The sequence below is a fragment of the Rhipicephalus microplus genome, chromosome 9, assembly GCF_043290135.1.
Source record: "Rhipicephalus microplus isolate Deutch F79 chromosome 9, USDA_Rmic, whole genome shotgun sequence".
NCBI classification, from domain to species: domain Eukaryota; kingdom Metazoa; phylum Arthropoda; class Arachnida; order Ixodida; family Ixodidae; genus Rhipicephalus; species Rhipicephalus microplus.
In genome coordinates, this window is record NC_134708.1 from 38,456,325 (window position 1) to 38,469,518 (window position 13,194).

The window sequence follows — 13,194 nt, forward strand, 5'->3', positions numbered from 1 at the left end:
TCGTAGCATGCAGTGGCGAAGAGCCTGTTCCTGCTGGAACTAATCCATTCTTTTCGGGGGTGCCGCTGCTCCCATATCTCCTTTGAAACGTTTCAAATGTGCGTGACGCCCCCCCCCCCCCCCCCCGCTCCCCAATAACAACAACAGCAACAAAAAAAGGCACGGACCCGAGAGCCTTTGTACTCCCGTGCAACTGTCCGGAAAAGAGGTGCCTCTCTCTCTCCTTGTAACTTATAACTATTTACAATAGAACGGCGCCGAACCGCGCTGCCGCAAGGGTTGCTGGAAATAATGGTTTGGTTTCTGAACCGACTCTTTCTCTTCCTCGCTAAAAAAGAGTAGAAAGAAAAAGAGTAGAAAAAGAGTAGTTATCCAGGAAGTTCTTCAGTGGTTCTGAATACCGGCAGTGTTGGGTCGCGTGGAACAACGCCGACCTTGTGCACGTGCATAGTAATTATAGATTTCTCCACTGTCAGCAGCTTTGGTTCGACTGTGAATGTAGTGTGGGTGTCGCGCATGGTCCGCTTGATACTTATGTCGCTACATTCAGAAGCTACCCAGGAAGCTCCTTTCCACTACTTCCTGGCTATCTTTACACAAAGCCCCTTTTCCGTGCCTTGCAGTGAGCCAAAATTGGTGATTTTGTATGCATGAACGACAGAAGGGCTTTGCCTTTTTGCTAGCGAGAACACTATGAGCCTCATGCATCCCAAAACAGATGTATAGGGCGCAGCTGTAAACAGATGTATGGGGCGCAGGTGGCTATCAGTGGCGCCTCTATAGGCGGTGCACAAGGCGTATACACGAATGCGCTGCTCAGCTTCAGCGAAACATATGAGAGACAATTTTTTCATCTATAAAACGAGTCCTCCTAGCACCGCACCGAAGAGCGCAAGTCGTAACACAGATGCGAATTGCGTCCTTTTGGGAGTATTGAATAATAAAATACGTAAGGGCTCTTTCTCAGCGAAACCCAACCTATCTGTATAGACCTAGAGTCGACACCCGAAAACTAGCTCAGCTTTTCCAAGAGGCTGTCCAATAAGGCACACGGAAGCGATTGTTCTTGTACTAAAATTATAATTTCATCCCGCAGGTTGGCTGCTAATGGCAAAGTCGGGCAACATTGGGCAGTGTGCATTATTTTCAGCTGTCTAGATAGCAGCAGCGTAAAGTAAGAGATAAATAAAACAGAACACAGAGAGAGACGGCAGTTGAACGAAGAACGCATTCAGTGCGAAATCTCCACCGAAGCATCGAGAAGGTTGGTCCTGACAAGGACCGTTTTTTTTTTTTCTGACTCAGTGAAATAATGAAGATACGTATATGCGTATATATGAATTCTTTACTGTATGGGTTTATTTCAACACTTTAGAGCTATCTCTCAATCGGCCATGTGACCATGTCTATTTGTTTGGTTGCTTCCCCAAGTATACTCCACTCATACAACTATCACGCAAACAGCAGCACTTTCCTGGTGTGCTTCGGAAATAACTTTTATGGAAATGAATTTAGAGCGAACCTTGAACAAGAACTCTAATAATACCATATTCGATTAGATTTCTAATCGAAAAAGGAGGTATTTAATTAAGTTGATTTGCCTTTGGCAGTATTCGATTCAATGTGAAAAGTTAATATTCGCGCTCCCCTACAAAATAAACAGCACAGTACACATGGTTGGGAAAGTTTAGAGGCCTCATCTAGCGCGAAAAGTGCCCGTCGCCATCTACGTGAATGCTAAAAAAAAAAAAATCGTTGGTTGACGTCACCTTATGACGTCACAGATCACCAAAATTTTTGTCATGACGTCATCACGTGACATCGCCGCTTGGCCAAAGGTGGGCAGATCCCCGAGGAACTGACAAACCGCGTGAGGTGCGGAAAGCTTTCGGGAAGGGGATCAACGCAGTCGACTGAGAAGAAAAAGAAGGCGGCTTTGGCGTTCGAATCCTTTTAGTCAAATGCACAAGGGACCTTGCGAGTTTTATTGGGGTAAATATTTCGCATAAACATGGCGTCAAGTCACCACCACTTGCACCACTTCGCATGCGCAGGCTAGTCTCCCGAAAAAAAGTCCATTGTTATCCTAGTTCAACCGGCATCACGTGAAATATTCAAACACACATACACTGCCAGACACTCGTCACCTCCCTGCGATGGGAAAGCGCGCTTCAGATAATGTCCTACGGGCTTCAAAAATATGGGGAGGCAAGGTCCAGTTCGTTGTGTCCTTCAAAAACGCTTCTACAGTCACCTGAGTACAAAGGCGAGCAACCAAGCAATTCCTGGAATATTTGACACAATAGCCTAACCTGCTGGCTATGCATTCCTTATGTACAGTGCCACACGCTTTATTCCCTTCTTCCTTTCTCTCTCTCCTTCTCTTTCTTTCTTTTTCAGCAGGATTTAGCCACTGAAGTCTAAAGAAGTCCATCCGTGTTTTGGCGGCTTAGTTATGTTTAGAAGCGTTACTTTTGACGAACGTCGGAACTGACGTGAAACAACTTGATGTTTTTTTTGACAGATGGCGCCACCGTCAAAAAGTGTTTGCGAGCTTTATTATTTTTGAAAAATCTTTTGTTTCAAGCACCGCTTCGTAAAGTTAGTGAGTACTGGTGATTACAAGACACTACATGGTCCTGCTAATGAGCAATACTTGTTGTGAATTAGCCTACAAAAGACAAAAAAAAAGGAAATTTGCACGAACCTGACAAGCAGAAAAATGAGCTAAATTCACTGCTGTCCTACAAATTTTCTAATTAACTTAAGACAATTTTCTCTTCATAGAAACCTAGGGAAAGGCTTGCTGATTTATTATTGAAGATTTTAGAGTTTCAGCTTGGATAGTTTTGTCCCTTCGTCGGTAATGCCTGACCAAGTAGCGCCATAAATTTCCGTATTGAAGGAGTAATAATTCAAGAACTGTTCATCAGAACACAAAACAACTTCGCGTACACATAATGTACATTGTAGCCTGGAAACCCATTCAATATTGTTGTTCTGCACAAAATAGAAAAAAAGTTATTTACTCATAAACTTTCATTCTTTTGTCCATTTTTATTAGAGCGTGCATCAATTTCTAACTACTTTACTGGCTATATCTCTTCATAGAAACCTTGAATAACGCTTCGTTAAAAGGCTCAGCAAATTTCATTTCGTTATGTTGGACAGTTTTGCTGCACTGGCAGTACAACGGAGGCTTGTACAGCAAAAACGCTGTTTTTTGCTCACACTGTTTTAATTGCCATGAAATAACACTCCAGACTAGGTGAAAATACTAGTTGTCATTAGAAAGCGGAGAACGTAAACTTTCTAATGCAATAGAACTCATATTCTTCCATTGAGCAGAGCAAGCACAGTGAGCCAGTAAACAACGACTAAAATGTCGAGCTCTTGCCACTGGAGTGGGACCGCCACCTTAAAGCACTTCTTTGGTAATACAAACTGTTGCTGCAAATGCACTTTCGCGATGGAAAACACGAACAACAGAAAGCATGGCATTTGGAACAGACAGTCGAGGCTCTGACAAGACTCGACTGTCTTTAGGACAATTCGTGCTTTCAGTTGGCATTACTGTAGCGCTAGAATCTTGATTGATTGATTGATATGTGGTGTTTAACGTCCCAAAACCACCATATGATTATGAGAGACGCCGTAGTGGAGGGCTCCGGAAATTTTGACCACCTGGGGTTCTTTAACGTGCACCCAAATCTGAGCACACGGGCCTACAACATTTCCGCCTCCATCGGAAATGCAGCCGCCGCAGCCGGGATTCGAACCCGCGACCTGCCGGTTAGCCGCCGAGTACCTTAGCCACTAGAATCTTGCTCATGTGGCCGCTATCACACTGTGTGCGTTACGAACGTCAGGCATGACTGACATATGAGAAGTATGCGTGGCGGAAAAGCACCAGCCTAAGCAAGATTCTAGTGCTACAGCGAAGCTGGCTAGAGGCACAATTTTGTCTGGCAACAGTCAAGGCATTTTGGAGTTTGGCTGTGCCAAAGCCGCACTTTCTGGTGTTCATGCTTTTTTCCACCGCGACAGTAAATTACCAGTCGTACAGAACTCTGCTAAATCTTACTTCCTAGGGCTGACAGAGGCGAGCAACTTCTCTTGAACAGAACAGCGGCATTTCGGGAGGCCTTTCATCTTCCTGGGGCCTGCAAATCACACAACGTGACACGGCTCACTCTCAGAGTGCCGAGAAAGCACTGCAAGAGACTTTGGATCTCTACAGAACATTCCAAAACAAAGTTTGCAAGTCAGGTTGAATCAGCCCGAAGATCAAACCCATCAAGTATACAGTTGAACTCCTTTACAAGAGACATGAACCGGGCAGCTGTTGTTCTTTATATGAGGTTGTCTCTTATAAGCAGAGTACCACATATGCATTTCCCTATCAATCCCTCAATGAATGTAACAGCGTTAAAGAGCTTGTTTCGCAGAAATTTCAGTGTCAGTGGCGTCGTGTATGGTTGCGAGCGAAAAATCATCCTGTGCGTGACCGAAAAATCGAGAAAGATGCAAATAAAGTAACAAAAATTTGGGGCCTTAGTGAGGATCCAACCCGGGTTGTTTTGCTTGCTAGCGAGTGTTCTACCACATAACCACAAGTCTGCTTGTGAATACAGTGAAATTAGCTTCCTCTGCTTGGAAATGCTTTTAAAGCAACTTGTATGCTTTACAAAAGCATGCATCTTGTATACATGCATTACAATGGAACATGTAATATCGCAGTAATGTGTGGTACAAGCATACATTGCGATCGGGCATCAGAACATGTGATTATCACGACTACATGGTTCAAAGCTGGCCACCCACTACAAAAGAACCCCAGGTGGTCGAAATTTCCGGAGCCCTCTACTACGGCGTCTTTCATGATCATATGGTGGTTTTGGGACGTTAAAGTCCACAAATCAATCAAATCACCCACTACAAGAGACACACACGTTACTGCGCCTTGGGTGCATAGCAAGTTCAAAAAGATTTCACGCACACAAATGCCTGTGGTTTAAAGCATGCTATCCATTACACAGAATGCAGCAACATGCGAAAGCTTCACTTATACAAGCCCTTTTGAAGTTGGTACACACTTGTAACAGGATATTGCTATCGAATTCAACTCTTCACGGCGTAGCTTAAGAATCCCCCAATTTTTATTTATGCAGGTACAGTGGTGTCTTGTACCCAATAGTTTGTTACTCAGTGTCTCTTATAAAGGGGCTCGACTGTAACCTCAAAGTGTTTCTAAATGTGTAATCAAGCGCCAATGAGAGCTTTTAAGTATACTTTCCCTTCCTACTGAAAACAATGGTGTTAACGTATGAACGGTATGTGCATACTTAAAACAAGACAATTTAGAGCAAAGTATTGCAGATACGTTCATTACCACCTTCTTTAGTTCGAGTCACATCGCCATAGTTTTGTTTTCGACGTGTTAGGTTAGAGCCAACATTATGTTTTAGGAGCAGCTTCGTCACAACACAGTGTAGTTATCTTTAGAAATTGCACACACCAATCATCATTCTAAATCATTTTAAGTCATGTTTCAATCCGTAAGGACAGTTGAGCACACAGTGAATGAGCACATTCACTGTGCTCATTCACTAAAGGCAATTAATTGAGTAATCGTCTTTAGTACTTGCTTCCAAGGTGTCGCGCCACAGAGCAAAAACTGCATGCTCGACACAGATGTGGCCGCGGCTGTACAGGGGAACCTAATTATAACGAACACTGATGCAGCCAATCACCAGGCATAGCAAACTAAGTATGAACTTTTGCTAGGCTTCATTTAAGGGACGGTTGTTTTTATAATGAAACCAAAAACACTGAGCATATGATATTCGTTGTAAAAGAGAAATATTTGTTTCCTGCGAGGTTCAGAACTTGTAGCATGAAAAGCGGAATATTGAAAATATTTCTGTCTAGATTGTAGCATTAAAACTATGGTTTGAAATTTGATTACAAGTGCTGTGTAAATTTTGGCAGAAATAAGCAGTGAATATGGCATATTGATATCCAGGATACCAAGGAGCAATACTATTTCATACATCATGCGTGCGACGCTGTGGCAGCAAGCAAGATTTCTTGCAATCTATGCGTTTGCAACGAAAAATATTTCAATGTCCCTCACTCAGGCGATCTGCACTGATGATGTCGACCATACACAGTTGTCGGTGCTCCCGCTGCCACGTTCCCACAGTTGAGCCCTTCCTGTTGAAATTGCTGCTCTTCGGTGGCTATGGGTGTACAATCGGCACTTTCTCCTGTAGGTTTCTCACCGCCAATAACAATTTCTTTTTCGTTATTACGGCGAGAACTGAAAATATTTCATGGCTCATAAACAAAAATGCCATTGAAAGTCTTACTATGTGGCTTCGCAGTTTAGTTTCCACGTGACGTCACATGCAGGCTCTCTGTTCTGGGTACGTCACGATAATACTTTCAATGTCATTGAAAAGGAAGACGCCACAGGGTCGTTCGACATTCTTTTGTGCCCTCCCTGCTTTCTTCTGTTCAACAGCCGTGCCAAGGAGGAGCACAAAGAAACGGGAGGGTGCACCGGCACTAAAATCAGATGTCACGCGAGTGACGAAGACATTCGCGGAGTTGCACGTTTTGCTGGCCGAACTCCTTGCATAGCTTCCACAGCATTGCACGTGATGTATGAAATGGCGAGTACTCAGGGAAACTCAAGAAAAAAACTGCCGATGTACAAAGGCCCACCTCAGCATGAACGTGGTGAAAAACTATTCTGTGCATTGCACGCATTTCAATTACTTTGGCCTCAAGTGCTTTGGCAGTTTCAATGTAATGTAGAGCAAGTACGTCTCAGCGCTCTCCACGTGGTCTAGATAACTTGGATTATACCAAAGTTGGTGTAGCAGGGCATCACTGCTTGACAAACGCGATTCACTGGTCATGACGAGAATGATGCATAATGCGTGCCGAATGCATCATGAAACCATTTCCCTCCGTATTACGTGGCACATATCCCGGGTGCATAACACAGTCCCTGTCAATCAAGTACGCGTCACACGAGATTCACAGTATGAACCCCGTAACCGCGAACGTATGCATTAAAAATTCCGTCAGACGCCAGCCATCGCAAGAACAAATATTATGACTAACAATGACAAAACACAGCAATGCCTGTCTCTAACGTTACATTAAAGGCATTTTCAATGTGGCCAGGGGATTACAAGACCTCATTGCCACGTCCAAGACAGGTGGCATTGTGCATCTTTTCCTCCAACAAGCATTTACGGTTTCAAACAGCTGTATTATACTTCACTGCACGAATACCCTTCATAGCCGCAAACATGAACTGATCCAATAAGTGCTGTCCAGCTGTTGGCACTCACTGGACACGGTGATGAGAACTGCCAAGAGCCTGTTTCACACATGAACACAAGTTTGTGAAGCATGCCTGCATTCTCCGTCATAACAGGCAAGTACTGCATATCAGCTCACCACTTCTGGTGTTGGTATCAATCATGTTGCTGTAAGCGTCGTTATGCAACTGTGAACTGGTTATTAAACACTTATGTGATGCTTGAAGATATGTGTTTGTATAACATTCGTCCACATCTCTAGCGTCCTTTTGTGTTCTGTCTGATAAAATATGCCTGTCACCTACGCATAACACAGACTCCCACGGCTTGAGAGATCTGCCAATTTTTTTTATACAGTAGCGTAGAAGTGCTTGCTTCACAGAAATTCCGGCGTTGGCATCGTTGGATATGAGCAAAAAATGATCTTATCTGTGACCATATAATCAAGGAATACACAAATTAAAAAATAAAAATTTTTGGGTACGAGTGAGAATCAAACTCGCACCTTTTGCATGACAAGCAGGTTAGAAGCTTTACAGTGAAAACCATTACGAGATCGCAACAAGGGTTATGTGTGCTGTAGTTGTCCCCTGCACCAAATCTGTAACCACTGTCATGCTAAGTAAAAAAAAATTTAATGCCAAGTACACAATGAGATTCGAACCCGGGTCTCCTGCGTGCCAGCCCAGTGTTCTACCACAGAGCCACGCCAGTGCAAACTGACCTTAGGCAGGCTTGATGTCTGGAAAGGGATTTTGTTAATCAGTAATAATGCATTTTAGAACAGTAAAGGAACAAGGTGTCACACAACACGAATGCTCCACCCCATTACAAAAGCTTCGTTTTTCAATAACTCACAGCGCAAGAAGAACGAAGACTTGCGCTGCGAATTATCGAAAAATGAACTATTACCAAGTAGAGTAGCCCAGATTTTCTTCACCTATTAACTGTGGCGCATACCTACTTCAGGCGTAATTCTCGATCGTTGTCAGCTACAGCATAAAAATATGGCAAAAAATTCCTGGCAAGTATGTAGCTGGTACCACACATCTTCGAAGAATGATATTGAATGCCTCCTTACTACACAAAAATTATGATTTAAGGTGTAAGGGGTACCCAGCAAGTGTGCTCGTAGCAATCACCCAAGAGCATCAAACAAAGGCTCTGAAAGGCCGATCTTCCAGCTTTCGTTGCGACAGTGCTGCGCGTTCCGCGCAGACCTGGAGGTCTTATTCTATAGGTGCGAAGCTGACAAACACAACTTCTAAAGCCTGCTCATAGGAACTGCAAGCAAACGCCCAGAGAGAGCATTTAATGCAACGAATACAAGGCAATGTTTGCCACAAATAGCAGTTTCGATAAAACCAGGCATCATGAAAATGCCATGCTGTGATTGCGCACCCAGTGTGCCCAGTGTTCCACGACCAGTTGTAAAGTGGCTAAAGGAAGACTCCGAGCCGCATGCGCAAAGTGCTATGGCGAAATGCACGACACGGGAGTTGTCGCACAGAGGGAAGAAACAGACCGTGGGATGGCGCACGAAATGTACATTTAATGCGAATGAAGGGTTTACAAGGTTACAACTGCCGACCGTTCTTAATATATAGTACAAATGATAAATGAAGTGAAAAACATTGTCCACAGAACAGTTGCAGGTCCCACTTGGTAAACCCACCGTGCAGACTCCCTCTTGCTTATTCGGCAGCAGCTACACCGTCATCAGTCTTGGACTGCTTGGCTTTGCTATCCCCAACCTTATCTGCTTCAGCGGCTCTCTTCTTGCCCCTTTCCTGCCTCCTACCACCCTGTCCACGGCCCCTTGGCTGATGCTTGTTGCCCCGTTGAACATTCTTGAGTCGGTTCTTCCGGTCTTGCTTGGCTGCCATCAGCTTCTTCCAGTACTCGACTTCGTCGTCGCCTTCAACAGCCTCCGCCGTCACCTCGTTGTCGTTGATCTTGAGGGGCTCTTCCTGTGCTCCCAGTTTGGCGAGGACTGCGAGCGCCGACCCTTCGTCCGCGAAACGCAGCACGGCTTCGGGCTGCCCTTTGGTGTAGTCGACGAACGCGACCTTGGCGTACGGCGCGAAGGCTTCCTTGAGGTTCTCCCAGGTAGTCTGTTCGCCGAGCCCTTTGACGCGCAGGATGCAGCCGAGCACGATATCGGGGGCCTCACCCTTCTCGGCGGCGTCTCCACCTCCGTCTCCTCCTTCAGCCGAGGCTTCCTCGTTGGCGGCTTTCTTCTTAGCCTTCTCCTCCGACCTGGCCTCGCGTTCCCGCTTCTTGCGCGCCATGTACTCCGTCTTGAGGGAGCGCATCAGTTGGAGCTCGTTGTACTTGACGTCCTCCTTGGCGAGGAACGCGTCGGCCTCTTCCTTCGTGGCGAAGGTGGCGAACACGGAGCCCTTGAAGGTGCGAGTCTTCGCGTAGCGTCTCATGAAGACGTTGATACACTTGCCGAAACGTCCGAAGAACTCCAGAAGCTCGTCTATGGTGGCCGTTGGCGGGAAGCCCTTGGCATAGACGCTCAGCTCGTTCAGTTTCTGATAGTGTTCTTTGTTGCTCTCCGGCGCGGGCTTGGCAGGACTGCGACGGATCTTGGTGCCGTCATCGCTAACCTCCAACAGCTGGCTGGTGGACTTTCGAAGCGCTGTGGCTACGACGTCCGACTCGGTCGTGAGGCTTTTGAGCCTGTTGAAAGTCAGCAAGGTCTCTATGGTCACCCAGCCGTCGTCTTCCTTCAGCTTTCCCTGCAGGAACTTGTCGCGGGGCAGGTTGAAGTCGCCGAAATAGTATTCAACCTGAGTGATGATTTTGGTCTCCAGCGCCGAAACACCGTCGACGGACGCGTTTTCGACGTCCGCATTCGTCATTGTCGGTGCGTTTCGCGGTGGCAAAATAGTTCACACTGAAGTAGTCGAGGAAACAAAGCGCGTATGGAGGGTTAAGCCGGCGGCGTCATGGCAGGTTGTTACCACGTGCAGCGTTGTCTCAGGCTTGCCAGTGCTCCTTTCAGGCCTCTTAAGCCAGGTGATGTATGACGCTCGAATTCCCAGGGAGCTCCTCGGCTTTTCTGACAGTTCACACAATTTTTCTGTGCTTTTGTAACCGCAAAAGTCACGACCACGCAGCGAACGTGTTTGCGACGTTAATGCCGGCCGATCCACGCTGAAATAAAAAGTAGCCAATCGCTGAGCCAATGCTTTGGCTATACTTGACTGCTTCGTCGGATTGAGTTCATACAACGCCTCCTCTAGAAAGATGCCTGAGGAATGGCTCGCGCTCCCAGCGGAGTTGGCCTGCCTTCAGTTTTAAACAAGCTCCGCGCGGTAGCGCTCACGACCGACACTAATATTATCACGGCGACGGGTGGTACCAGCCATGACCTACTACACTCCTGACCTGCCCAGAGAGCACCTCTTCCAGCGCCCACGTTCTAGTTCATACCTTCTGCCGCTAGGGCCGTAACTTAGGAGCACTGTGGCGCTAGTCAGCACCTGTTCGCTGACGTCAGCTTGAGTGTTCGTGGTCATATTTCGGCCAACAGAGCACTCATATTGCGTAATTATTATGCACTAATGAAAAATAATTTTGAAACAAATATTTCAAAAGTCATTCACAAATTCTTTGCAATTAAATGGACGCAACATCACATATGCTGTCCTACACTATGTAAGTCTACGGATTCTCGCATTTGTCCACCAGTGTGCAATAAATTTTTCGTCACACTGAACAGCTTACTTGACCAGTCATCTAAGTGAAAAAATAGTCACATATATGCCGGCTGTTCATCACGGAATGCAGCCGTTCTTACTCTAGCGCCGTCCAAACAGCCGTAAAGTAGCAGACGAACAGGTTATAGGTAGCGCCACCTACGGCGAGCGATTGAACGAGAGCGGGGACACGCGCTCCCATAGGAACCCCGCTATCTGAACAGGTCAGGAGTGTAGTAGGTCATGGTACCAGCTAAGCGCTTTTCCTCTGCGGCCCATAGGGGCGCGTCAGTCGAGAGTTGTTTGAGACCTGCAACTGTGTACTATATGCAAAGTGTTGCGTTGTTGCACCGTTTGCCACAGGTGACGCTAGCGACCGAGAACATTTTCAAAATGAAGAAGAAAAAGGGTGTGGCAGCTGTTTTTTTTTTTTCTCATGCGACAGTCATCTTCCTAGAGGAGGCGTTGGTTCATATTGACTTAAACTGGCTTGTAGCAACGCCTGCTAGATTTCCTGTGCCTGCCGGATTATCGGCGGTCACTTGGGAAGCGGCAACCGTCAGAACTACGGTGGTGGCGCCACTCAAGTGGGAGTGTCTTCAAAAAAGTTTTTACGATTTTGGAACCTATATGTCACAAAAATCTAGGAGGCGTTGCTTGTACGAGAAATCTAGGAGGCGTTGCTCTAGGAGGCACGAGAAATCTAGGAGACGTTGCTTGTAGCGGTCAAGTACAATATCATCATCATCGAAACATTAAGTTATTTGCGCCACAACGCGCAAACGCTTGTACTAAGCACACTCTACATTAGCGCGCTGTGAAATACGTCGCCACGAACCTAAACATACTCGTTCAAGCTTCTACCTGTTCCTTTTCTCTAGACAACCCATAAAACGATGCCGATTTTCCGTCTCAAAAAAGGACATACGTTTACCGTTCTGTTCTCGCGTCATGTCATACCAGCTAGCCCAAACTGCCACACTTCTAGGTTATATAAAGCTTTGCAGCGGTCGTTATGCTTCAGCGCCCGAGCATAACACATATTCGCGATTCATAGACGTACGCAGGTTCGATGGGGGTGTCAACGTAGCATCCCCGATGTATGGGGCAGCCAGGGCGGGATGGGTGCATGTGGTGCATGTGTATTGCCAACCAATACCTTCAAACGATGTCTTAAATGAAGATTCGGCAGGACTAGCGATTTGTAGAAAGAGGTCGATGACATGCGCGCTACTTCTCCTCAGGTACAGGTAGTGATATGGACGATACCGGAGGTACCGGTGCGTGACTGCAACCTGCAAAGAGCGGTTGTAAACGCTAACCAAGCGATAAGGCGGATGAGTCGAGAGAAAGGCTTTGAGGCAGTGGAAATAAACAGAGAGGTGCATAGGTGGGGTGGTTTTCAACGAGACAGAATTGACTTCGATGGGCGGCTAGGTCATGAGGTGGGCTAGCGACTTGCAGGGCGCGCAGTAGCTTTTTTGGGGGGCACGCGGGCCCTTCGGTGTGCAGGATAGCTAGTAACGAGGAAAACAACCAGGGAGACTCTTTGGGACATGGAACAACCTCCTAACAATCAGGACTACGCGTGGGAATATTGTAATAGCACAGAAGGGAGCAGAAAGGGGGGGTGGTATTAGGGCATTCATTCATAAAAGTACAGACTGGGAAAGGGTCAAGCAGGAGTGCAAGGAACATTTATGGCTAAAGGGGAAAGTGGCAGGGCAAATGACACTCCTTGGTTTGGTGCACTTGTGGATGGGAGCAAAGGCCAGAGAGGAAAACCAGGCAATGGTAAAGTGTATATCAAAGGACATGGAGGATTTAGGAGGAGAGTGTGAGATAATTATAATAGGAGATACTAGGAGATATGAATGCACACATAGAAGATATAGATGGCTATACTGACCCAACAGGCAAAATGATCATGGATATATGTGAAAGGCATGATTTGATCATTTGCAACAGTACTGAGAAGTGTGAAGGGCAAATAACATGGGAGGTAGGAAGGCTGCAGTCGACGATAGATTACGCACTGATGTCACATAGGATGTATGATAAGCTCAGGGGAATGCACATAGATGAAGGTGACTCCAGAAGTCTGGGTAGTGATCACAAACGTATCAAGCTAAGTTTTGGAAGAGCAG

The 13,194-nt window shown here is 46.2% G+C and overlaps 1 protein-coding gene across 1 annotated transcript; it reads right to left on the reverse strand.

The window, feature by feature from the left end:
• Positions 1 to 8,869: 8,869 nt before the first annotated feature.
• On the reverse strand, positions 8,870 to 10,553 carry LOC119163709 (lupus La protein). Its single transcript, XM_037415773.2, has one exon. The coding sequence runs from the start codon at positions 10,205 to 10,207 to the stop codon at positions 9,032 to 9,034; it is 1,176 nt and encodes a 391-aa protein (XP_037271670.2). The 5' UTR covers positions 10,208 to 10,553; the 3' UTR covers positions 8,870 to 9,031.
• Positions 10,554 to 13,194: the final 2,641 nt, after the last annotated feature.

Excerpts from the sequence above, each read along its gene's own strand:
- LOC119163709 (XM_037415773.2), bottom strand. The coding sequence starts at position 10,207 with ATGACGAATGCGGACGTCGAAAACGCGTCCGTCGACGGTGTTTCGGCG.